The sequence below is a fragment of the Cetorhinus maximus genome, chromosome 11 (genome assembly GCF_964194155.1).
Source record: "Cetorhinus maximus chromosome 11, sCetMax3.hap1.1, whole genome shotgun sequence".
NCBI classification, from domain to species: Eukaryota; Metazoa; Chordata; class Chondrichthyes; order Lamniformes; family Cetorhinidae; genus Cetorhinus; species Cetorhinus maximus.
The window spans coordinates 86,797,326-86,823,008 of record NC_135889.1 but is presented as its reverse complement, the minus strand read 5'-3'; the positions used below and the strand labels follow the sequence as shown (position 1 = coordinate 86,823,008).

Genomic DNA, 25,683 nt, shown 5'->3' with positions numbered 1-25,683 from the left:
TTCCGCTCCAGTACAAGACCGACATATGCACGCAAGTGACCTCTCGCGTATATCTGGAGCGCGCACGTGTCCTCACGCGAGCCCGTTCGTATATCCGGAGCGCGCACGCGGTCTCACGCAAGCCCCGCACGTGTATCTGGGGCGCGCACGCAGACTTTGCGGCTCGCGTCACGCCGGGGGCTCGAGCGTCTGTTTTGTTTGCAGCCGATGCGATGTGGTTCGGCCCATTGGAGAGGCGGCGGGGGAGAGGCTGAGCGGCCTGGAGCCACCAGGTCACAACGGCTTGTATTCCCACTGGGGGGTGGTGGCGGGCTCCGGATCAGAGAGCAGCGGGGCTGCTCGATTGGACACAGCACAGGTTCTGGGTGAAGTTCTTTGGAAGGAGCCGGCTGCGTGTGGCCTAGGGGTCTGCTCGGCTGGAGCCAGCAGGAGATGCTTTAGCTGCTGTGAGGGTGAGGGCTCTGGGTTCGCCTGTAAGTCATTTTTAATGAAGTAAACTGTTTTCTGCTTAGTTTATTATTTATACCATTAAAACTGCTGGTGCCCCGATCAGGGTTAAAGTAAATACTCCAAATTACCCTGTGTGCCTTTACCAGGTGGTCCCACTTATTCAGACAGCAAATCTGCCTTTGGGGTTATTTCATCCCTGTGCTGCCGGATCTTCCGCAGCACTCAGTCCCGATAGAGATAACTGCTTCATACTGCCACTGGTCAAGCCTGCATTGTTTTAAAAATCATCTGTGGTACTGGGAAATATAATGCATGTTACAGCCTGTAATGCTGATCTCAAAGGCTCTGTTGATACCATATTCCGCAAGAACAGAGTCATCAGAGCAAAGATTGCAGTGCAGTTGTTGATTTATAGGGAGGTTAGCTGATGGGGCCTCCCTAGACTATCAAGAAGTAAACCTCCCAAAGTGATGGCAGACCAACCATAGCTCTTAATCTAATCTAACCTGAAACTCCAGCACATAACTGAAAGAGTGCTGCATTATCGAAAGGGCTGTAACCTTAAAATGAAGTATCAAACCAAATCTGCCTGTTCAGGTGGCATGAAGGATCCCCTGGTAATATTTGAAGAGGAGTAAAGGATTTTTCTTGGGACCTGGCCAATGTTCCCCTTTCAACCAATACCAAAAAAAATGTAACCGTTCACTTGTCTCATTGATTGCAATTTCTTGCATGCAAAATGGCTAGTACACTTACCTCTATGATAATGACTGCAAGTAATTTGTTTTGTATGAGCTGCTTTGGGATGCTATTGAGAATGTGTTATTTAAATGCAAATGACTGCTTAGATGTTTTCTTTTAAATTCTTTAGGGTTGATGAAACAATCAGTTTGCTCTTATGATATGAAATAATGTAATGTAGCTGGTTGACTGGTCTACTTTGGTGCCTGAACTATCCGACTGTAGTTAAATTCTGAACAGTATAAACTAACCTCATTCAGCCTACTGTAGAATTTCAAGCAATACAACAGTTATTAAATCTCAGCCACATGGAATCAGTGACCTAGACCATGTTAGTAAAGCTCAAGCACCTTGGAAATGTCAACAAAACTACATGATTGAATTAAAGAGAGGTCATGAAAGGTCATCAACAGAAAACACAGGTGGAGCCAGACCTGCTGAATATTTTCAGTATTTTCTATTTCTATTTTGTTTTTGAATCAGTCCCCACCAGATGTTATCATGTGGGATGGCACTTAAGATTTTGTTTTTTAAAAGATGACTGGATGGATTTTATAAATGGAATAGAGGCAGCTGTTGTAGGGAGTAAATAATTACATACTTCCAGGTAGCATTAATTTTCTGGTAACTTTAAAGTTAGAAAGTGTGCCTTTTGGATTGATACAAAGTCAAGGAGTTGTGAGAATGTGAGCTAGGATGGTTTTATATTGCTTGCTAGAGTTTGGCTGACTTAATTATCAAATTAAACTGTGGAGCTTAATTGAAGCAGGTTCACACCAATGTAAAATGTCTGGTGTAACTTGGTTACTAAAGATAATGTAATCACCTCCTGAAATTGTATTATTTAACTGAAGTATGTTTTGCAGTGTTTAGGATTGTGGCTCTCAAACATCTTTGGCCAAAGAACCCCTATTCAAATGGTTTCGTAATCATGCATCTTTTAAATTTTAATACTATATAATACTCCTAATGTGAAAGTGCTGTGTGTAAGCAGTATTTTAATAAAGCTATTTACTTGCCGATAACAGTGAAGTGGATGTGCCTGCTTCTCACCACAGAATCTGTCTACCCTTGGCAAGGGCATGGTGAAAACAAGAATATGAATAGTGCAGAAGCTCACAAACAGCTGAGCGCAGAAAAAGCACTGGGGGAACATTGTGGGAGAATGGGGACATCATGAGCCCAGAGAGAGGGCTCGGGGGCGGCGGGGCAGGGGGGAGGAGTAAATCATGCCTCCAGCCACCGTTCATTCAAAGAATGCTGCCCACAAAGGTCTAGCCATTTCTGTGGTGTGGATTTCCTGACATCAGTTTGAATTTGGTGCCAAGTCAAGGGGATCTCCAGACATCCAGCAACAGTACTGGCATCAAGCAGGAAAAGTAACCAATCCCATCTCACAAGGCAGCAAATCAGGAATTAAAATGTGTTTTTTCACACTAATTAAAATTTTACAGGGAATAAAATAAATGATTGGGACATAAAGTTGAAATATCAAAACTTTAAAAAAATTCACTTTTTTATCATAATGGAGAAATTTGACATTTCTTAAATTATATTTTTCAGGACGTTGAGGCTGTTTAGCAGTAATTATGAACTTATTAAGCCGTTAAAAATCCAGTTACTCCTCATTCAACCTTTTCAAGGGTTTTATAGTGAAGTTAATAAAAATGCAAGTTCTTGTCAGTTAAGTGATTTCCACTGGGTTGCATTCGGGGTGGGGGGTGGGGGGGTGTAATTCAACAGCGCACCATATGAGAATATGTAGAATCACTGACAGCAACTTCTGGATTTCTGCATTTACTGTGTATTTCAGAAGTTGTTGTCTGTTTTACAGGAGCAATGATGGCAAACATTGATGGCTTGCTCCCAATACTACTGCAAAATCTGTGCCAGGAACATCAAGCAACTAATGCTGTCACGTGGCTATTACTGCAATAGTAGCATTTTTCAGCAATGGGATACTGGACAATATAACTAATGCAAAATTAGAAATATTATTTTGATATAAAAATGTTATTTTTTTTAAAGTTGGACTAAAATTTAATTTTTGAAATTGGTTATTTCTGACTGCTATACTGAAATAATTATCCATATATATACATTTTATCAAGGATTCGGTGAGACATCCATGGAATAATAATATTCTATTCTAAAGAACAATACAGTTACAGAAATAATGGATGTAATTTTAAAAGCTAACATTGAAAAAATAAATTTAATACTTTAATAATACTATTAACGTTTTCAACTGCAATGCAATCTTTTGTTTTAATTACAGCACTAATGGAAATAGACATTTATTTTGTTATTCTAGGAGTAATAGCATGCAAAGTAAGACTGTGGAAAGCAAACTGGTAGTGTACTTGCAAATATTTTCTTTGCAAAGTTTATTGAGGTCATATTTTGAAACTGTTTAAATATTTCATAGTTTAAAAAAATCATAATTCATTTCAATGCCCTGCCATATCTGCCATCACTTAATGCTTGTGTTTGAACGCATCGGGAGAAATTGCTTGTTCTTTGAATAGTGTGGTGAGATCTTTTATGTCAACTTGAAAGAGCAAATGGGATCTCGATTTACCATTTCACCTCAGGCATAGTACCTTTGGTGCAGCACTCCCTCTACTGCACTGATGCAGAAGGGACTTACTGTATAATACATGGGCTGAGAGTGTTATAACTAAAGTGGAGAGTGGATAAACTGGAGATCTTTTCACAAGAACAGAGAAAATTATACGTTACTTGAGAAATATATTGGCATATTGGCACAGCATTGAAGTGCAGCTGTTTAAAAGTTTAATTTTCGTGTATTGGTGCCAGTACGTGAACTAAACCTGCTGACAACTTTGGGGGGAATTTTCAAATATTGAATTTCAGGTTTGTTATCAGTCTCAACTTTCTAAGGGTGAAGTAATGTTTTCTTCAAAATTTAGTATCTTAGAAAATGTAACATTCTTTAAATCAAGAATGTGTGCCTAGAAGTTGCCACTTTTTTCCTTTCCCATTCCCTGTACTATATTTACTTCTCTCCAAGTTCCAGTTGACAGTTAAAATGAAGTTCTGATATTTTTGAATACGAAATTTGTATGAGTAGAATATTTTATAGGAAAAAGATTGTTACAAAGTCTAGGACATATTTATTTGATCTTCAGATTTAAAACTTTTGATTTGGGCCCAAATCCCTGAAATCCATTGTGCTCATGAAAGAGATTGAATGAGCATGTAGAATTTGGGAAAAAGGTACCTTTGAAATAAAGACCTATATTGCAACAAATTGCATTTATGAATGAGTGTAGAATTGTTCTTGAATCATTGCCGTAGATCAGTTAATTTGTCAAGAGACTGAAGAGGTCATATTATATCCTTTACAATCTAAAATCTAATCCTGCCATTTTTGAGTAGGCTCAATTCAGACTTCCTTTGAAAACAGGTAGGTATTTTGTTTATCATTGCATAGCAGGACTCAATAACATAGTTTGAGTTGCCAATGCCACTTTGTGCTGCCGTGTGTTGGATCTGTCCACTACATGAAGTGTGAAACAACTAGAACCAGTGTTCCAAAAAGGAACTGCTGGAAGCAGTACTAGGAACAACCACAAAGAAAAACATATTTTGCACTTTGAGTCACTGTATGAGCAAAATTGCTCATTTTCACATTTCACTGCTAATCTACCACCCCCTTCAATAATGCCCTCCTAAAGTTACTCTCACCAGTAACACTGTTGCTGGAGGCCCATGTTCTGTGCATGGTTTTCCAGATTTGCCACCACCGCCCCCCCCCCCCCCCGCCACCTGCCCTCCCACCAAAATGGCAAACTCTTGATCAGCACTTGGAATTGGTAGCTTGTCAGCAGAATGAAAATGTATCACAGCCATCAATATGGCTCAGCCTCTTGCTGGCAACATAGTGATCTCTCTGCTCATCACCTTATCAAAGCCCATTGCTTTTTTTTTTTCTCTAGTGCTCTACAATTTAAAAGTTAATTTGCTTGTTAAGGAGGCTACTCCATTAAGCAGAAATAATCCCTGTTTTATTTAATCTATCGTAGATTACTTACTGCAGTAATTATATACCATGTTGTGTTTCAATTCTTTGTAGGTTGCACATAGTGTATTAAAGGGTGACCATAAATCCAGCTAAATGGAACACCACTCTTAAACAGCCAACAACTGTGAAGACAGATACTCAAATACCCTAATCTCAATGGCGGAGGAGGAAAGAAACAAAACCATAGCTGTGCACATCAGACATGGCCTCTATCTTTCTGCCATCACAAACCAGAATATGAACTTACTTATTCGGGGAGTGGTCCTGTTTTCTATTGGTGTGTTCTTAGCACTTGTATTGAACTTATTACAGATACAAAGAAATGTTACCCTTTTTCCTCCTGATGTGATTGCCAGCATTTTCTCTTCCGCTTGGTGGGTTCCACCATGTTGTGGCACAGCATCGGGTAAGTGATCACAACGTGTTCTGCTTTATGATATTGTATTTTAGGAAGCACCTATAGTGACGTTAACAAAGATTGTGTAAGCAAATCAGTTTCACTCTAATAAAACTTATTGTACAAGGACGTGCATTTCGGCAGTTTGAGCCATCACATCATATGATTTTCCCCAGAAAATTAAGGGCAAAATAATGGAATCTATTTGTGAGCAGTTGCATTTTGATATGCCAATTGTGTGACACCTTTTGAAGCCTAGAGTAAAATAATGCCAGGATTTTTTTTCCTTAACTGTTTATAAATAGCCTTCTTTTATACTGTAAACTTACAGATCTGTATAGTCTTTATTTTTACCTGCCTTTACAAGGCACACCTTTACATGGTACTGTTAATTAGTTCTGGTCATATGTAAAGGCTGCAAGAAAACTATTCTTGCTCTGTGCTTGTTATTGTACTCTCCTTACAATCACTGTCCATCTGGTTGTATGATTTAATTATTGTTAACTTGTATTTTATGAAAGTTGAAATTTGTTGTGCAAATCTCCCAGACCCCCATGCATCTACAAACCAATGAAGTTAATTGGAAATTTAACCTACCAAAGCCCCACATAAAATTATGGGTTGTTTTTAAAAAAAAAATCTTAGAAATAACAACGAGGTGTGTTGAGAGAACAGAGCATTTGTATGATTGAGTGACACCACAATGCACAATGGAAGCTTCTGCTGCTTTACTTTAGCCTGATGTTTGAACACCTGCCAGTAACCATATTTAGTTGTTAGCAAATGTTTGAAGACACTAGAATGTATCTCTGCTCTGCTGCACCTAAAGAAGAAATGCACATTTCATTTAAAGGGGAAGGACACTGTTAAGGTGAGAGCCATTGATCACAACTCTCCACATATGATAACATAAATGCCAAAAAAATTAACAAAAGGTAGTTAGGTACATGTTGGTCAAAACAGTTTTTTGTCATATGGATCAATTGCAGCATTTATTTAACCGGACGCCTATGTGACTTGCTGAATGATTTAAATATATTGAAGCGCAAATCAATTTGTAGTGTTAAAAACACTTGGTTCATTTTTGGATATTTAAATTACCAACATTCTGGGCTAATTTATTATATTATGCCAGAATATTCGTTTGACAAAGACGAATGGAAAACGTTAGTTGGAATTTTTCCTGTCAGCATATTACCATCACATTTTGCCTCAATCAGTATTCTAAAATATTTTATGACAGTGATTTAGTCGCAGCATGCATGAGGTTACAATCTACTTTAAGTAATTTGTTTAAATTGTAGCTTAATGAAATTTGCAGAGCAGTAAAAGAATTTGTGATTCTATGGGAGAATTTAACCTTGATTAGAAAAACATGAAATTGTAATCCTTTTGCTGTTTAAACTGAATTATGAAGATAGAAACAGATATTTTGGAGATTTTGAAAGTTTCACAGCAGATTCACAATTCTGTGTAGGTTTTTAAAATGTACTCTTTAAGAAGCTACAATGGTCTATTAATGCAGACTGGTTCATAGAATGATAGCATTCAAGTTCTTGGTATTAGTGATGCGATTGAATGAGATGAAGGGCTTCCACAGGAAGGGAAAAGAACAAAGTGAGTCAGCGGGCAGCCTACTTTTCCAATGCTAATGCTATTAGAGTGATGTGACAGATGTTTATCATTGGTTCATCCTCAGCAAAGAAATGGACTGCTTGTTGATTGGATGTTGGGCATGGTACATTTCAATTGGGAGACAAAATTACAAAAATCAGCATGAAAAATCAACTTTGGGGTGGGGGGTGGAATGCAGAACTACCTTTGCCCTTAATGGTAGGCAAGTTGTTTTTTTTGGCATAATTGCCCCTTTTATCACATTTGAAATCCTAAATTTTGACCAACTTTATATAATAAATTGATTGCCTGGAAAGAGTGTTCAAGAGCTTATCCACTTAACGGTATTTATTTGTTATAAATTATATACTGGATTAGCTGAGTTCATATTTGCTGAAACAACTGATTTTATCTGTTTTGTTTGGTCAGTGCTGTTGAACTGAAGTAACCTGATGGCCTTGTATGCAAAAGAAATGCTATTTTAAGTCTTACTAATCAATGCTGTTATTCTGCTCCTGCAGCTGTGATTGGTTTGCTTTACCCCTGCATTGACAGCCATCTGGGAGAACCTCACAAATTCAAAAGGGAATGGTCCAGTGTAATGCGTTGTGTGGCAGTCTTTGTTGGCATAAACCATGCCAGTGCTGTATCCTTATCTTTGTTTAACAAACCACAAAATATAGATTTTCTTTTCTTAAATTCATCTTATAACTAAGAATGCAGGATATTTTTCTAAGGTTTTAGAGTCCATACATCTCAAGAAACAAATTAGAGAGTATGAATTAATTCTAAAAAATAATTACCTGCGAAGTTAAGAAGTGGCTGTTCAGAAATTTGAGTTGAAGTAGAAATTCTTCAAAATCTTACTTTACCATAAGATGGAAACATAGTTTTTGATAGAAGCTTTTATTGAGATACAAGGGAGTTAATAAACCCCCAAAACAATTTATATTTGGGATAAATGATTTTTTTTCTTGGATATATAGGTAAGAAAAATTCAGTGTTAAATGTTGTCTTTGTGTCTCGAACCTTAACAAGTCTTGTATAGAAGGTGGATTTTGCCAACAATATGCAGCTGTCCCTTACATTAGCAGCACTTTCCATTGGATTGTGGTGGACCTTTGATAGATCTCGAAGTGGCTTTGGGCTTGGAATAGGAATTGCTTTTCTTGCCACATTGGTCACTCAGCTTTTAGTCTACAATGGTGTTTATCAGTAAGTATAAATACATTTATCTGACTGGGATAGATCAGTGCTTTTCACATACAGTTGCATTTACTGTGGATGTCAGCTTGGTTTATTAAACATTCCTTTCATCTCTTTTGTTGAGTATTGTATAAGACTAAATTGTATATAGGCAACTGCAGTTGTTTTCATTAAAACCTATGTAAGGAGCATTTTTAGTTAATATTGTAACGCTTAGCCAAATGATTTATAAGCCATAGATGTTAGTTTACATGAGCAATTAAGAAAATATCTTTAATGAGCATGCACATGTGGTTCAGGTGGGGACTTATCTCTAGTGACAGATGCAGGCAGAGATAGTGAGGCCTGTTTTGTTCTCTGGAACTTTCCAAACTTTTTCCTGGAATGATTGAATCTGATGGAAGGATTGGAATATGTGTAGTAATGTACTCTTCTGAGCAGCAGCAACATAACCTTGAATTTAAATATGTTTTTCATGTAGGAAATGTCCCTTCCTGGTTCATAGAGGTATAAGGAAAAATTAAACACCAAACCACAGGGGGAGATATTATAAGGGAATGCCTGAAGGCTTGGTGGAAAAGGTAGATTTCAAAAGGGGACTTAAAATTGGATGAAGACATCGATTTGTGGTATGGTCTGCAGAGTTTTGGAAGAGCTTAAGTTTATAGTGTGATGAACATGGAAAACCAGTAGAAAGATCATTGGAGTAATGCAAATTGTAAGTAATGAAGGTGAATGAGCTGAGGTAGGGACAGGTGGATGATGACAAAGTAAGTGCCACAGCTATTTGACATGGAGTGTCATAGGTGTCCTGCCTGATCCACTTCTTACTTAGTGGTGGTGGAGGGGAGACAACTAGACCTTTAAACAAGGAAAAGAAAGAGAGAAGTGCTAACTTGAACTGTGGAGAAGGATATCATCTTGAATCAGCTGGGTGAGATGAGAATACAATTTTACTGTAGAATCATAGAATGGTTACAATACAGAAGGAGGTCATTCAGCCTGTCATTACTGAACTGGCTCCCTGCAGGAGCAACTCAATTAGCTCCACTTCCCTGCCCATCCCTGTAGCCCTGCAATTTTTTTCTCTTCAGATTATTACCCAGTTGCCTTTTGAAAGCCACACTTAAATCTTATTCCACAACACTTGGTTAATGCATTCCAGATCCTAAGCACTTGCTGTGTAAAGAAAAAGTTTATCTTCATGTCACTTTAGGTTCTTCTGCCATTCACCTTAAATCGGTATCTTCTAGTTCCTGACCCTTCTGCCAATGAGAACTGTTTCTCCCTATCTACTCCAGACACCATTATGTTGAGCAGCTCTATCAAATCTCTAAGGAGAACGACACCAATCTATCCATGTAGCTGAAGTTCCTCATCCCTGTAACCATTCTTGTAATTTTTTCTGTAATCCTCTCTAATGCCTTCATGTTCTTCCTAAAGTGTGGTGCCCAGAATTGAACACCATACTCATGTTGAGGCTGAACTAGAGTTTTATAAAGGTTTGCTATAACTTCCTTGATTTTGTACCCCATGCCCCTATTTATAAAGCTCAGTATACCGTATGCCTTAATAAACACTTACTGAACCTGCTCTGTCACCTTCAATGTTGTGTACATATACCCCCAGTCCCCTTTGCTCCTGCACCGCTTTTATTGTATCCTTTATCCTTGTTCTTCCTACCGAAATGTATCACTTCACACTTCTCTGCATTAAATTTTATCTGCCTGTTCCACCAGCCTATATTCTCGTCAAGTCTATCATTAACCTCTCAGTTCACAATACAAGTTTTGTGCCAACCCAAAATTTGAAATTGTGTCTTGCACACGCAAGTCATTAATACATATCAAGAAAAGCAGTGGTCCTAATACTGACCCGTGGAGAACAGCACCTGTCAGTCAGCCAATTTTGATCCCATTGTCACTGCACTATTCTCACTTGATGATAATTAAGCTTAAGTCACAAATTAGTCTGAAATTCTGGGTCATTTCAAATATTACTCATATATCATATAACAAGAAGGGAGATGAGAGTGACTGACCCTGGCATCAAGGGAGCATTTGACTGAATGTGATTTCAATGAGCCCTAGCAAAACTGAAATCAATGGGGAGAATTTTTCCTCTGGCAGGTGAGCTGGGAGGGAGTGGGCAGGGGTGGGGTGTGGAACCGATTGCTGCCCGCGATTGGCTGCGCGCTGCCATTTTACGCAGGCGGGCCAATTAAGGCCTGCCCAGCATAACGCGTGACCAGTAGCGCTCAGTGCCACCTGTGCGGGCGGGGGGAGGGGGAGATTGGGGCCTGCGCATGCGCATGAAAGAGCGCAGCAATCTCCCTGAGGCATGGAGCTGCCTCAGGGAGATTGAATGGATTAGAAAACTTCTTAATAAATAAAGTAAACATTTATTTAAACATATCCCCTCATATGACAGTGTCACATGAGCTGGGACATGTTTGTGAAGTTAGGAAAATTTATTTATTTATTTTATAAAAGCTTCAGGAAACCTCATCCCACCCATGGATGAGGTTTCCTGAAAAACGCAAAGGCTGCTTGGGACCTCAAGGTTGGACGAGCAGCATTCTTAACAAGTTTAATTACCTTTTTAATGGCCTTAACAAACCGTTGACAGTTTGGTGGGCGCACAGACGCCTCCAGTGCACGCCCACCGAACAAAATATCGAAATGACACTCGATGTCAGGATGCGCGCCTGATGTTATCTCACGTCATTTTACGTGTGGGCCTGTCGGGCCTGCTCCCGCGCGCTGACTGGAAGATTCAGCCCAATGGGAATCACGGGGAAAACTCTAACCTGGTAGGAGGCATAACTAGCACAAAGGAAGACAGTTGTGGTTGTTGGAAGCCAATCTGTTCAGGCACAGGATATCGCTGCAGGGAAGTGATGACGAAGTGGTATTGTCGCTGGACTAGTAATCCAGAGATCCAGGGTAATGCCCTGTTCGAATCCTGCCATGGCAGATGGGGGGAATTTAAATCCAATAAAAATCTGGAATTAAAAAGTCTAATGATGACCATGAAACCATTGTCGATTTGCTGTATTAAAAAAAACCATCTGGTTTACCATTAGGGAAGGAAATCTGCAGTCCTTACCTGGCCTGGCCTACATGTGACTCCAGACCCACAGCAATGTGGTTGATTCTTCAATGCCCTCTGAACTAGGGCAATTAGGGATGGATAATAAATGCTGGCCTGGCCAGTGACGCCGACATCCCACGATGAACTTAAAAAAAAAAGTGCCCTCAGCCTAACCATCTTCAACTGCTTCATCAGTGACCTTCCCTCCATCATAAGGTCAGAGGTGGGGATGTTTGCTGATGATTGGTGCTGAACATTGTGCATTCGACTCCTCTAACACTGAAGCAGTCAGTGTCCGCTTACAGCAAGACGTGGATAACATCGGACCAATAAGTGGCAAGGAAATTCCAGGCAATTACTATCTCCAACAAGAGAGACTCTAATCATCTCCCCATGACATTCAATGGCATTAACATCGTTAAATCACCCACTGTCAATATCCTGGGGGTTACCATTGACCAGAAACTCAACTAGACCAGCTGTATACGTACTGTGGCTACAAGAGCAGGTTAGAGGCTGGGAATTCTGCCACATATAAATCATCTCCTGACTTCCTGAAACCTGTTCACTCACGACCACTACCACCTAGAAGGACAAGGGCAACAGATAAATGGGAACACCAAACCTGGAAGTTCCTCTCCAAGCCACACACCATCTCGACTTGGAACTATATTGCTGTTCCATCACTGTCGCTGGGTCAAAATCCTGGAGCTCCCTTCCTTAATGCACTGTGGGTGTACCTACACCACATGTACTGTCGCAATTCAAGAAGGTGGCTCAACACCATCACCTCGAAGGCAATTTGGAATGGGCACAAAACGCTGGCCTAGCCAGCGACGTCCACATCCCGTGAACCAGTTTAAAAAAATCCTCAGACTTTGGTGTCAAGATTTGTGGTATCAGTCAGTCTGCAAAATAGAATCACGGCTTTGTACCTAAATGCTAACAGTATGTCTGTCTTTCTTTCTATCCTTCAATCCTTATGTTGTCTTGTTTTAAAGAACCTTTTACAGTGTTTTTTTTTAACTGATTTTTATTTAAAAAACCACTCAGGCTTTTAAATATTTTCAGATTTTTCTTTTGGCATCAATATATCAGGGGGGAGGGGACAGTGGGGAAGTAGAGCCGAAAAAGGTCAATTCAGAGAAAATTGGCAAGACTACCTTTTAATGTCCCTAAACTGCTAGAAGGCAAGCAACTAATTATCTGGGAAATGTAAAACATTTTCATAGAGCATTGCTGAGCAATGAACTCCATTGTTACATTAACATTAAGTAATGTCCAGCTGTGGAGTAGTCACTTTTTGCCAACTTTCTGTTAACTGTATTGAATTTTGTTTAGTTATTTTAGTGGAATTTGATTGCTCACAAACTAAAGGTAATTAACAATTGTGTCCATTCTAGTTTAGCTCAAGGAAGAGACATGAGTTTATCAAAATGTTTTGAATCATAGGGATGCTATTTCCCTGGCAGTTTAAGATTAATTATTTGCATTAGCCATACTTAAACTGACAGAAAATAAATTGAGAGGCCAAAAAGTTGGTGCTAGGTTTTACTTCCATGATGTGTGTGGTAAGAATATGAAGTTACAACTTGCATCCTATTGCTTTTACAGTTTTCTCCAGAAACAGTGGCTCAATAATATACTTGATTTCCAATTGATTTGTAATTAGCCAAACAGACTTTATAAAGATTATTGAGAGCCACTAATTAAATTTGAGAGCATCATCCTTTATTTTGATAAAGAACTTGCCTCAAGTTGCCTTTCCAGAGTTTGGCACGGAAGGACAGCTCCCAGATATTGTATTATTTTACACATTGCTATTATGGAACATTGCAGCTTATCATTGCAGGTATTTCTGGCAGTTTAATTACTTCATTATCTTTAATAATGAATAAGAGAATTTGGAAGCTTTGAAGTTTTTTGACTGTAGAAGAGTAAAACTTCAAAGCTTTGGCTGCATATTTCAATAAAAATTCTGTCCATTGGAAAAGAGTGAAAAAACTGGCCTTGGGCAGCAGAATGAGTAAAGGAGAGTTATGCTAATATTTTTTTTTCAGAAGCCCTCACTCATTTTGCAAACAAAAAAAGCACGCATAGAAGACCGTTTTCTACTTTTTAGATGCTTTTAATTGCAGATAACAATTTAGTGCGAAATTAATGGATCCAGAATCTCTCTCTTTTTTGCATATTTTGAAATATTTACTTCTGTCCAATTTCTTTCTTCACCCGTTTACTCATTATTATAATGGTAAAATTACAAAACTGTCCTGCACGTAGAAAATACAATTTGTATAACTTTGATATCATTCCATAGAATATCAAAAAGTAATTTTTGTTGGAGGGTATTGCATGGGGTTCAGTGCAGTTATTAATTGTCTTTCTAAAAAGATTGCAGTTAATTTTATTGATGGGAATGAATAATTACATTGATCATATCCAGAAAGTAAGTGCCTTGCAATGGGTTGAAAGGCTGGTGTAGTAAATTTTCTGTTTCTAATTTTATGACTAACAATTGTTCCATTTGGTCTCCTGCATTGGTTTTGATTGCCTAAGGTGATTGGAAAGGAATTTTCCAGTGTTTTTTTTATCATTTATTTGACCTAAGTTTTTTTCTGTGTCTTTTTTTCCCTCCCTGGAGATTGTATGGCTGTAAGGAAGTGTCTCATCAAAATCCAATCATTGTGCTGTGGGGCCGGCTTGATGGTCCATCAATTTTGTGTAATTTGTAAAGTGATTCAGAACCGAGCTCCTGAAAGAAGTTGAGAAATGTTGTATCTTAATTAATACAAAAGTAAAAACTTGCAGGTGACTATTGTGCAATAGCATTGGAAAATGTTTTGCCATTGTTAAGGCCTACCAGACAATTTTCATTTGGGAGAAATTTTACAATCCACAATATAAAGTTGCCTATTCAGGACCATGTTTACCAATACTTTTGGGGCTAAATTTTCTTGGTGGGGCGGGGGGGGGGGGGGGGGGGCGCTGGGGGCGGAGGGAAATGCAATCGGGTCCACACCGCCATTTTATGCGAGTGGGCCAGTTAAGGCCCGCCCAGCGTAATGCGTGACTCCCGAGGATAGTGAGAGTGGGCGGGCAGCAGCGGGAGTGCATAAAACCATAAGACCATAAGACATAGGAGCAGAAATTAGGCCCTTCGGCCCATCGAGTCTGCTCCGCCATTCAACCATGGCTGATAAGTTTCTCAACCCCATTCTCCCGCCTTCTCCCCGTAACCTTTGATCCCCTTACCAATCAAGAACCTATCTATCTCGGTCTTAAATACACTCAATGCCCTGGCCTTCACAGCCCTCTGTGGCAATGAATTCCATAGATTTGCCACTCTCTGGCTAAAGAAGTTTCTCTTCATCTCTGTTCTAAAAGGTCTTCCCTTTACTCTGAGGCTGTGCTCTTGGGTCCTAGTCCCTCCTACTAATGGAAACATCTTCCCCACGTCCACTCTATCCAGGCCCTGTCCGTCGGGTCCTGTTTATATGAAGAGCTGGCAGCCTTTGCAAGACTGCTCACAGTGGCAAGTGGAAGGGCTCACCAGAGGGCTTCTGGTGAGCAGGCCAGTCCGGAGGGTAGGGCAGCGGGACAGGCCAGGCTGGAAGGCAGGGTGGGGGGACCAGTGTGCCCCTCATTTTTTTGGATGACTGCCTTGCTGTCCTCCTCCTCGAGGAGGTGGCAGCACGGTGGGAGGTGCTGGCTCCCCAGGAAGGGAGGAGGAAGGCCCCCCCCCCCACCCTACATGACAAAACGTGCCTGGGAGGAGGCGGTGGAGGCGGTGAGCTCCCATGACGTGGTATGGTGTGGTGCACCTGGATTCAGTGTCGCAAGAGCTTCAACGACTTATTGCTCTTGGCAGCGTGAGTACCATGTTGGCATTGGCCACTTAACCCAGCAGGTCGGCTTACCCCCCCCCCCACCCCCCCAAACCACCCTCCCTCTCCGAATGTAGTGACTGCATTGAATCATTGACGGCGTTTGTCCTTTGCTGGGTGGGCCAGCAAATATTGCCCATGCTGAGGTCAGCCTGAGAGGGTGATGAAGAGATGTGTTTTGCCCCTGCTGCATGTGTTACACTGAGTCCCACATGACTGGTTTGGGGGCACCCTCCCAAGTGCACGGGCCAGAGGATGGCTGCCAAGGTCATCAAGGCCAACAGGAAAGCAGAGTCAGCAGGCTGTCTCAGATCCCACTCCGAGCGATGGGGCAGCACCCGGGTTTTTCACTGGTGCTTTTGTGTTGGCCCGAGATGAGGTCCTTATGATTTGTTTTGATTTGTAACACTATTGTATTTTTTTTGGAATCAGTTGACATATTAAATCCAGATATGTCACCATGGCTGAGGGTGCCTCTTTTGTTCTGCATGTGTATGGTTTCCAAAACTGTAATGAGTGCTTTGTTGGACATTCAGCTTTATTAACAAGGCCCTTAGTGATTGTTCTTAACCTGGCAGATTTTGCACTTGGGTGTCGAATATCGAGCCTACAACCCAGGCTTGACCTGGTGGTCCATCTGTGGTGTACTAGTTCATTGGATTAAAGCCACCTGGGTATCCCTGCCTCCCTGGAGTATGCCCAGGTCAGCGTCTACCCCCTCAGGATTTCAGTGTGCATGCTCATTCTTGGACTCTCTCCTGGACTCATAGTGTGCAGCCGCAGCCACTGCGTCTTCATTGTCTACTGTGTCCCCCCTTTCCAGCGCAAGATTGTGGAGAGCGCAGCACGCAACCACTATCACTGACGCATGATCTGGGGGGTACCGCAGTGCGCCCCTGAGCAGTCCAGGCATCGGAAGAGCATCTTGAGAAGACCAATGGCTGTCTCCACCACAGCCCTTGTGGAGGCGTGGCTCCTATTGTCCCGCTGCTCAGCTTCTGTTCTTGGATGGTGTAGAGGCGACATGAGCCACTTTCTGAGGGGATAGCCCTTGTCATCCAGCCGGGCTGGTGCACTGAAGAGCCCCGGCACCTGGGAGTGTCTGAGGATGTAGGCGTCATGGGAGCTGCCTGGGTACCTTGCACAGACTTGTAGAATCAGCATCCTGTGATCACACACTATCTGCATGTTCATGGAGTGGAAGCCCTTCCTGTTGATGAAGGCACCAGGTTCACCTGCTGGCGCTTTGATGGCCACATGTGTGCTGTCTATTGCACTCTGGACGCGGGGGAAACCAGAAATCGCCGCAAAGCCTCTGGTTTGCTGTGTCTGGCTTGTCCGGTCCCAACGGTAGTGGATGAAGGTCAATGCACTCCTGAACTCAGCATCTGTAACCTGCTTGACATAAGTGTGGACAGCTGTTTTGGGAGACGTCGCAAAGATCACCCACCGAGCGCTGGAAGGAGCCAGAGGCATAGAAGTTGAGGGCAACTGTGACCTTTAGAGCCACTGGCATGGGATGTCCACCCATACAGCGGAGATCTCAGGCCCTATCATCTGACAGATGTAGTTGACTGTCTCCCTTGAGAGACAGACCCTCCTTCGGCACTGCACCTCAGACATATTGAGGTAGCTGCTTCGCCATCTGTATACCCTGGCAGCAGGATAGTGGCGTCTTCTGCCTTGGACTACCTCTTGGCCCTGTGCCTCCTTGTGCCTGTGCCTGTCCTCCCAAAGGTGGCTCCCCTGGAGGCTGAATGTACACTCCTGGCCTCCCCCCCACCCTTCTAGCCCTCCCTTCCCCCTCAGAGGAGCTGCTTCCAGTGGACAGTTCTGCTCCCATTCCCAGGCTAAGGGAAGGCTTCCTGAAACCTGCCAGAAAAGATTACTTATTGCAGAGTGCTGACCTGAAGGTTGAGTGCAGAAAAAGCAGCTGGTATGTGTTTTGAAGTACTGCAGATCATACAGGCAAGTTTCAAAAACTTTCAAAAATAAATGCTTGACTGTGCACCCTCGCGACCCCAGTGAGCCCTCTTATCCCGCCCGTGGATGAAGTTAATACAAATATGTCCTACCCACCTGTCTGTTGTGCCTGTGCGCTGACCTGAAGGTTGCATGGGCACCGAAAAATCAGCATTGATTGGTGAGTCAAGGGCCTTAAGTGGCCCGTTAATTAATGGCGGGTGCGCGTCGTACATCACCGAGCACCCGCCCAGCGAAATATCGTGATGACGCATGGTGACGTTGGGTCGCTCGCCTGATGTCACTGCGTGTCAGTTTACGCACGGACCCTGCCCCCGCACGCCAACGGGCAAATTCTGGCCCTGAAGTTAGTGTACCATTTAAAAACCCAGTTCTGCCTCATTCCATAAGGTGTAACTTTTTCAAGATAGAGGTGTAAGTTTTCGTCACGTCATGTTTTCAGTGGAGATCGTGGATGGTGGGAACCTTCACAGTGCGCCCTGCGGAGGAGAGTAGGCCTACTCACAGCAACCTATGCATATCCATATTATTGTGTGCATAAGCAGACTCCTGAAGTTGCTGTCAGTTTTAGTGGTATAATGATGGTGAATGCTGAGAGCCTCACTGTCAATACCACAGCAAAACCTGGGTCGTATGTTTGTTGCATATGAATTTATTAATACCATATCTGTTAACTCGCGTTTTTGGGGCATTAGTTTCTCAGTATAGATGGGTATGTATTATTTTGATTGGTGCCTTGTTTGCCAATCAGAAAACAAAAGACGGAAGAAATATCCTGAATTTTTTTTTTCCCTATCTATTGAGTAAAAGAGAAACCGGGGAACCACTTTGAGTTCTTGAGGGAGGCAGTGGGGCAGAAAAAAATGGAAGTGTCTTGTAAATTCGAAACAAGTCCCCAAGAAATCAGTGAACAAAGAAAATTTAGTGTTGTTACTCTGATTAAAGCAAATTCAGTCTGCACAACCAGGGATCACATTTATAATTTGTAGGATCAATATGAAATGAAACCAAAATCCAAGATTAAAAATCAGAAAATAAATTTGTAGAAAACATAAAAATCTGAAGTTAAATATTTTTTAAATTCTTAGGGCATTAAGATGTTCTACTGAGATAATTACAGGAATGGGTAAGGAACACTTTTACAAAGAAATGGAAAAATGAAAGAAAATCAGAAAATAAATAAGTTAAGTAGACAAATTCCCACATCATTAAATCTGAGAATGCTGCATCTATTTGATTCAGATGCACAGTAATTCTTCACGATTGGATGAAAATTTTCTTAATTTATGAAGCAAACACCAAATAATTGAAATAGTTTTCTTTGGTTTTAAAACCACAGAAATTCTTGTGTGTATTTTTAGATGCACCCATAAGAATTGTTATGTATTTCAGTGGTTTCATATGCAAATGTTATGTTTATATTTTTAACTGTCAGCATAGCTTGAATTCAGTGTAAAGTCAATATGGAATGTTTTCTCAGATTTAACTCACTTGGTTGAAAGTTGCTGTTCTTTGTACATATAGGTTTGTATTAGATTCAGACTTAGTCTCAATTTCAAACTTAGTAATTTATAAAGAGCAGAAACTGTTAGTGCACCATTTAATGCATTTTACTTCATGTTACATTAGAGTTTTGAGTTAATTGGATACCTGTATATTGGGAAACTAATTTTACCTAATACACCTTGTTTTACAGATATACATCTCCAGATTTCCTTTACGTTCGATCTTGGTTACCTTGTATATTTTTTGCTGGTGGAATAACAATGGGAAATATAGGACGTCAGTTAGCAATGGTAAGTAAATAGGCATGCCCTTTATATATGTTAATTTCTTTTCAGTGGATATTTGTTGATAACCTCTCTATCCTTCCCAAGTTCCCAGATAAAAAAATTTATAAAATTTGGTCTTCAATCATTTTAAAGACAGAATATATTTATGGTTCTGTTTTTTTTTCTGAAAATAAAATTTGTGCAGTAGAAATCTCAGAAAAATACTTTCTGTTGCTTAATAAATGAATTTTCATCTTTGCACTGGAAAATGTTTTATTTGCTTCTGTTTGTGTAATCTTTCTGCCTTTCCTTTATAATTTAAATGAAGTTGATGAATTTGCATAGCCATTATAACTGCCCCATCCCAGGCAGCTAGAATACTTGTGTATCCCACAGGCATTCTGTAGAATAGTATGAATCTTAAGTATAACTACCAAGAATAGTAAAGAGTTTTTTACCCTTAAGTGTTAGCTTTTTTCATCAATCTGGACTTTGTTATATGGTAGTATTTACATTATCAGTGTAAGCCAAAGCACTTCACAGCCAATGGAATACTTTTAAAGTGTGCTCACTAGTAGGTAGGCAAGCACAGAAATCAATTTGCACAACTTTCAATTAGATGTTAATTGTTGTTGTATGTACATCTGATCAAGCTAGTTTTTGGCTATCCAGGGCAAAGATTCATTGGCATAACGCCACAGGCCATTACTTGTGCAGATTATGCAGGTTTCTTCATTGATAGCATGGGTGAAAACCACAAAGGCCATGGAGATATTAGCCCATGGAATTGCTTGTGGCCAGGGAATCGATGTAGTCTGTGCAACATCACTTCAGGTAAGCGGAACCCCCGCCCCTGCCCGTGACACATTTAAAATTAACTCACTTCGAGGGAGTTTATATGTTAGAATTCCTTTTCCTCCCCACATTCATTATCACCACTAGAATAGTGGACACCTGGAATCCCAACAAAAGGTATGAATTGAAATGAAATTGGATCTCTGGATAGACATCTGTTGACTGAGATGGTCAATATAGAAACATAGGAACAGCAGTTGACAATCCAGTCCCTCAAGCCTGTTCTGCATTCATTTAGATCAAGGCTGATCTGCACCTCAACCCCGTTTATTCAGTTTTGCTCCACATCCCCTTGATACCTTTACCTTTATCTAACAAAAGTCTATTGGTCTTCAGCTTGAAAATTTCAATTGACCTTTTGCAGGAGTGAGCTCCAGACTTTAGTACTTGTACACCAGACACTAAAACCTAGTGCAGATGGAGGCTTAACTCCTATTACTCCCAGATGTTCACCATTAAAAAAAAAATTCTGATCTGTCTTTTTCAGGTCCAAAATGGATAACCTCACACTTTTTCTTACATTGGACTGCGTCTGTATAGTTTGCCCACAGACTGTCAATGACCTATTGCAACTTCCTGCACACAACCACATTTGGCCTTCTAATTTAGTGTCATGTTAAGTAAACTTGGACAAAGGAATTCTCACTTCTTTCATCTACATCACTCATACTATTGGTGAAAAACTGAAAACTCAGTACAGATCCCTGGGGATAAAGACTTGCCACATCATACAGAGCATGAATCCCTAAAGGAGTGAGGGGATTGGGTAGTGTATTTAAGAGATTCTAGCAGATCAGATTTCAAAATGGAAATGTAAGAAAACAAATGCTATGCATTTCTGCACTTTTTGTTAATTTTTGTAATTGGGTTACTTAGATAGAGGTTCTTCAGGAAGTTAAATGAGTAGAGTCCACAATAGGGTAAGTTGTAGATTCTATGGAAGGGATTGCTTGAATGTGCCAATTTGCTTTTACGTAAAAACAGAACATGCTGGAAATACTAAGCAGGTCAGGCAGCATCTATGGAGGGAGGTAGAGTTAATGTTTCAGGTTGGTGTCTCTTCATCAGAACTCTGTTTCTCACCACAGATGCTGCCTAACCTGCTGACTATTTCCAGCGTTTCCTGTTTTTATTTCAGATTCTCAGCACCTGCAGTATTTTGCTTTTTCATTAATTTTCTTGTTTTATGCTTTAATATTCCAATTTAATTTATGACTGAGTTTACAAGTGAAGAAACAACACAGTGTTTGTTATTAACATTCTTCAAGTGTCCTACAATCTATGAACCATGATCTCTTTATATTTTCTTTCTGATTGCAGTATGAGTGTAAAGTTATTCCAGAGAAGCCTCACCAAGATTGAAGCACTATTGTGGAAATTTGAAGATTTCAATTAGACAATTGGAAATAAGGATGATATGCCAAATGAATGTAAAAAGCTGTAAATAAGGTTTCCGGCTGTAAAATTGCAGAAACTGCAGTTTTTCTTTTCGCTCTGGTACATGAAATGCAATCTGTGATTGCTCATGGTATAAAATGTCCTGTTAGAGCATTATTGTGTAGTGAATACACTTACAAGACCATACATCTATATGCAACTCTGGATCCCATCTTAGTATATGGAGAACATTTATTTTATTCCCAGGGAAAGATTTTGGAACATATCTACAGGTGTGTGGTGCCAAACAGGTATATAATTTCATTGCTCTGTTAGTTTTAATCTGGATGAGCAAAAGTTTCAGATTTTATACTTCATTTAAAATGGTCATTGGACAGTATCCTGCAATTATTTAGCTTGTTCAATTTTTGAATACCTTAAATTGCAATTGTGCTTTTTTTCCCTCAAGTACCGGCTTGCATGTGTGTATTTATAAATCTTTAAAGTTCAGAAGGTTCAACAATAGTTGAATGAAGTGCAAGATTAGTGTTTCTGATTTTTAGAATATATTTTATATAAGGGCAATATTTTATGGTGCTGCCTTAACAGGGAATGTAACATCTGAACTTTTGGCTCATCCCCATTTTTAGAATCCTGCTTGTAGCAATAGAAATAGGATGTTTGCAGATGCATGAAGCTGCTTCTACCAACATATATCTGCACAAGCGTGTAATATTATTGAAGCAATATACTATCGATTGATACTTCAAAACATTGTGAGCTCTGATTACCTATTGCAGTGGGATTTGGACATCCTCATATCTAGACCGAACTGTGTTTTCAGTTGACTCCTGAAAAATTTAAGAATGCGTACTACTGTACGTGTTTTGTTTAGAATATAAGATTTTATGTTGTAGCAAGGACATCTTGCATAGCAGCCAAATGTTAAATTTTTAAAAACTGCATCTTCAAGAAATTGGTGCAGAAAATGAGAATTCAAATTGTTCTTATTTATCAATTTTGGGGTTATCTTTCATGGAACTTCGGTCCTTTCCAAACAAAGTGGGGTAAAATCATTTGGCTTTGTAAGTATTTTAGTCTAATTTATTCTGATTAAATATATACTGAATGTTCAATAAAATGTATATTCTGGTAAAGCTGACTGCTTCAGTCCTGTGGGAAAAAACTACATATTTTATTTTTAAAAGAAAGTCTTCTAGTTGCACAATGCACCTCTTGATGGCTTTTAATGGTAGTTGACAGTGTTTATACAAAATTAAGGTCAAGAGACAAAATTCGAGGAGAAAAGCTTTCTAATTGTATGAGATTGTGGAAGGAGTTCAAACATGCTTGGGATTGTTTTATAGTTGTTACATAAATTATACCCCTACATAAAATCACTCTTCATTGGTACATTTAACCTGCGCTGTTGCAATTACCAACATTTGAAGTGGAAATTGATATGATTTCAGGTTAGTAATAAAATCATTATTACATTTGTTTTACATTTATTTGTTTTAACTTGGGATCAAATAGCTCACTACAAAATTCTGTAGTGTGCTTTCTTCTCATGCTCATTTAAGGTCTACAGCTGTTCAAGAGAGTTAATTTTAATAGTCCTTTGATAGCACGGAACTTGAGTGTTGCTAAAGAAGAGATTTTTTTGTTGAAGCTTTTGGTCTTGCACTCATCAGGACAATTGCAAGAATACCAATATCACGGGAAACCACAAATTTATACTGTATGAGAAGAGAGTGCTGATTGGTAGAGGCGTTGCCATGCACCAGTTAATGGTGACTGACAGTTAACTATCAAGCATTGTTTGAAATCTAAACCAGGCAGCTTGACTCTGGCCAAGGCCTTTGCCCTGAGGAATGAACCAGTGGATGGCTATCACATTTTGTTCAGCTGAAACAGGTGCATATTCTTTCTGTCTGCAAAGGACAGGGCCCTGTGTATTAATATATGTAGCTTCCAATACATGCAAATGCGCCAGACTGCGAGGTACTGGCAGATTATATCAAACAGCATGTCCCTTCTGTTGTTCGTAATGGGCAAGGTACCAACCAGCCCATGAGTGTAAAACTCAAAACACTGTGTTCACCATTAGATGTCATTCTGTGATTGGACAATATTTGCTAAATAATCCTCAGTGTGCTAAGAATTACGCTGACGACCAATTTAAGATTATCAGTCAGGCTCGCAGTGTGGCACATTTGTGTGTTCCGGAAGCTACGTATATTAATACACAGGGTCCTGTTCTTTGCAGTCAGAAAGAACATTGCGCCTGTTTCAGCTAAACAATATAAGTGATAGCCATTCGCTGCTTCATTCCTCAGGGCAATGGCTTGACAAATCAGAGTCGTATTGAAGTAGTGTTTAAAGTAGTATTGGCTTACATTACAGATACTGTCCTACCTTAATGTTTGATTTCATTAATAATGGTTTAAATTTCAAACAATGCTTGGTAGTTAACTGTCACCATTAACTGGTGCATTCTCTGGCAACCCCTCTACCAATCAGAGTCTACTTGCCAACCAGTCAGCACTCTCCTCACACAGTATAAAGTTGTTGCTTCCTGTGGTATTCTTCCCATGGTGGTATTGTGATTGTCCTGATGTGTGCAAGACAAAAAACTTTGACAAAATGTCTTTTTTTAAGTAATACTAGAGTTAATTTTAACAAGTTATGCCCATCGTCCAAGATTTTGCTAAGTGAAGCACTGAACTTTACAATGTGCTATTTAACATGTAATTGTTTATGATTGCCAGAAGTTTATTTCATCAAATGAAGTAGAATAAGTATTGTGTACAAATATTGAAGCATTTTGTATGTATTAACCATTAAATGCTTCAATGTGTAATAGATTTTTAAATTTTAGTTTACCAGTAAGCAAAAAGAGATAGGGATTCTTTAATAGCCATAATGTAGTATCACAGTGGTTATGGAAATTGTGGGGAACTCTGTTATCACTTAAAAAAAAAGGCTGTCATATTTTTCACAATAAAAGTTTATACTGTGTCAGTGTAGAGTTTTTTTTTCTTTTGAAGTAGTATTGGCTTTAGTTACAGATACTGTCCTACCTTAATGTTTGATTTCATTAATAATGCTGGTGATTGAACATTAATCTTTGTACCATCTCCATTCATTATCAGACTTTCCTTTTACCTCTATACCAGCAAGTCTACCAGTATTTTTTAGTTCTATATAAATTTTCCCTTTCTGGCAGCACCAATCCATGCTGAGGTACAATTAGCAGGCCTCCAGGGCCTCCCCAAAGTGCCATTCTTGCAATTTCCAATCATGAATGAAATTCCTGACTATATTTTTTCCCCCTTTTTAGCTGATTCACAATGAGACAACTTATGTTCCTATTGCTTTCCTCTGAGATCAACAAAATCTGCAAAGACCAGGAATTGGACCTGGGGGTGAAATTTCCCCAACTTAGTCCCTGGTTGTAGGGCCAGACCAAAGAGCTGCTCTGATAAGGAAGGAGGCCTTGTTCCAGGAGGATGCAGATGTCAGCAGTGACCTGCTGTCAGACTCTTGAGCCTCCAGAAGTTGATATGTTGAGAGAGAACTGATCCAGTGCCCATAGATGCTGTGGAGGGGCATGCGACTGAGGAGAAGGCAGATGGTGCTGCTGCTGGTGTTGTTTCTGCTGCTGTTTGGTGGTGGTGCTGCTTCTCTTTCCTTCAGCAGAGGTGCAAGGAGGGTCTGCACTGCCCTTGTGCTGCGATGAAGGCTGGCAACGGGGAAGTGCAGGTGAAGTGCCTTCCAAAAATTTGACAGTCAACTGTCAAGTAGGGACAGCATTCTCTCAGAGGTACTTTCAACAGCAGCCTCTCACCTGGCCATGGCTGGAACACACTAATTTCACTGAAATTTGGTGAGTTGCTGACAGACCAGGAATTGGATAATTTGGCTGTTTAAATCCAAAATTGAGGCCAAACAGTACTTGATTGGCTTTTTAAGATCTTAATTAATTTCTTGGTGACAAATCAAAGGGACTGTCCCACCGCTCTCAGAACTCACCTCAGTGAAACCCAGAAGAGAGGGGAATGACTGCCAAATCTCACTCCTTGCATGTACCCAAGCCCACCTCCTTGAGAAAAGCTCTTTGGAGCTTCTAAAACCGTGACAAAAAATAAGGAGCAGAAAAGCAGCTGATTTAAATACTTTTTCTCTGGTCCTATTATGAATTTAGTATGTCCAGAAATTATTCACAAGAAAAGTTATTTGTCCATGTGTAGTAAATTTTTT

The 25,683-nt window shown here is 40.1% G+C and overlaps 1 protein-coding gene across 1 annotated transcript; it reads left to right on the top strand.

The window, feature by feature from the left end:
- The first annotated feature begins 213 nt into the window (after window positions 1–213).
- Window positions 214–24,444, top strand: insig2 (insulin induced gene 2). Its single transcript, XM_078552400.1, has 6 exons — window positions 214–473; window positions 5,291–5,645; window positions 7,772–7,896; window positions 8,299–8,465; window positions 19,113–19,212; window positions 21,364–24,444. The coding sequence occupies exons 2-6, from the start codon at window positions 5,396–5,398 to the stop codon at window positions 21,403–21,405; spliced, it is 684 nt and encodes a 227-aa protein (XP_078408526.1). The 5' UTR covers window positions 214–473; window positions 5,291–5,395; the 3' UTR covers window positions 21,406–24,444.
- Window positions 24,445–25,683: the final 1,239 nt, after the last annotated feature.

Excerpts from the sequence above, each read along its gene's own strand:
- insig2 (XM_078552400.1), top strand. The coding sequence starts at position 5,396 with ATGGCGGAGGAGGAAAGAAACAAAACCATAGCTGTGCACATCAGACAT. Across the intron at positions 5,646-7,771 it reads ATGTTGTGGCACAGCATCGG|CTGTGATTGGTTTGCTTTAC; the intron begins GTAAGTGATCAC and ends CTGCTCCTGCAG. Across the intron at positions 19,213-21,363 it reads TAGGACGTCAGTTAGCAATG|TATGAGTGTAAAGTTATTCC; the intron begins GTAAGTAAATAG and ends TTCTGATTGCAG.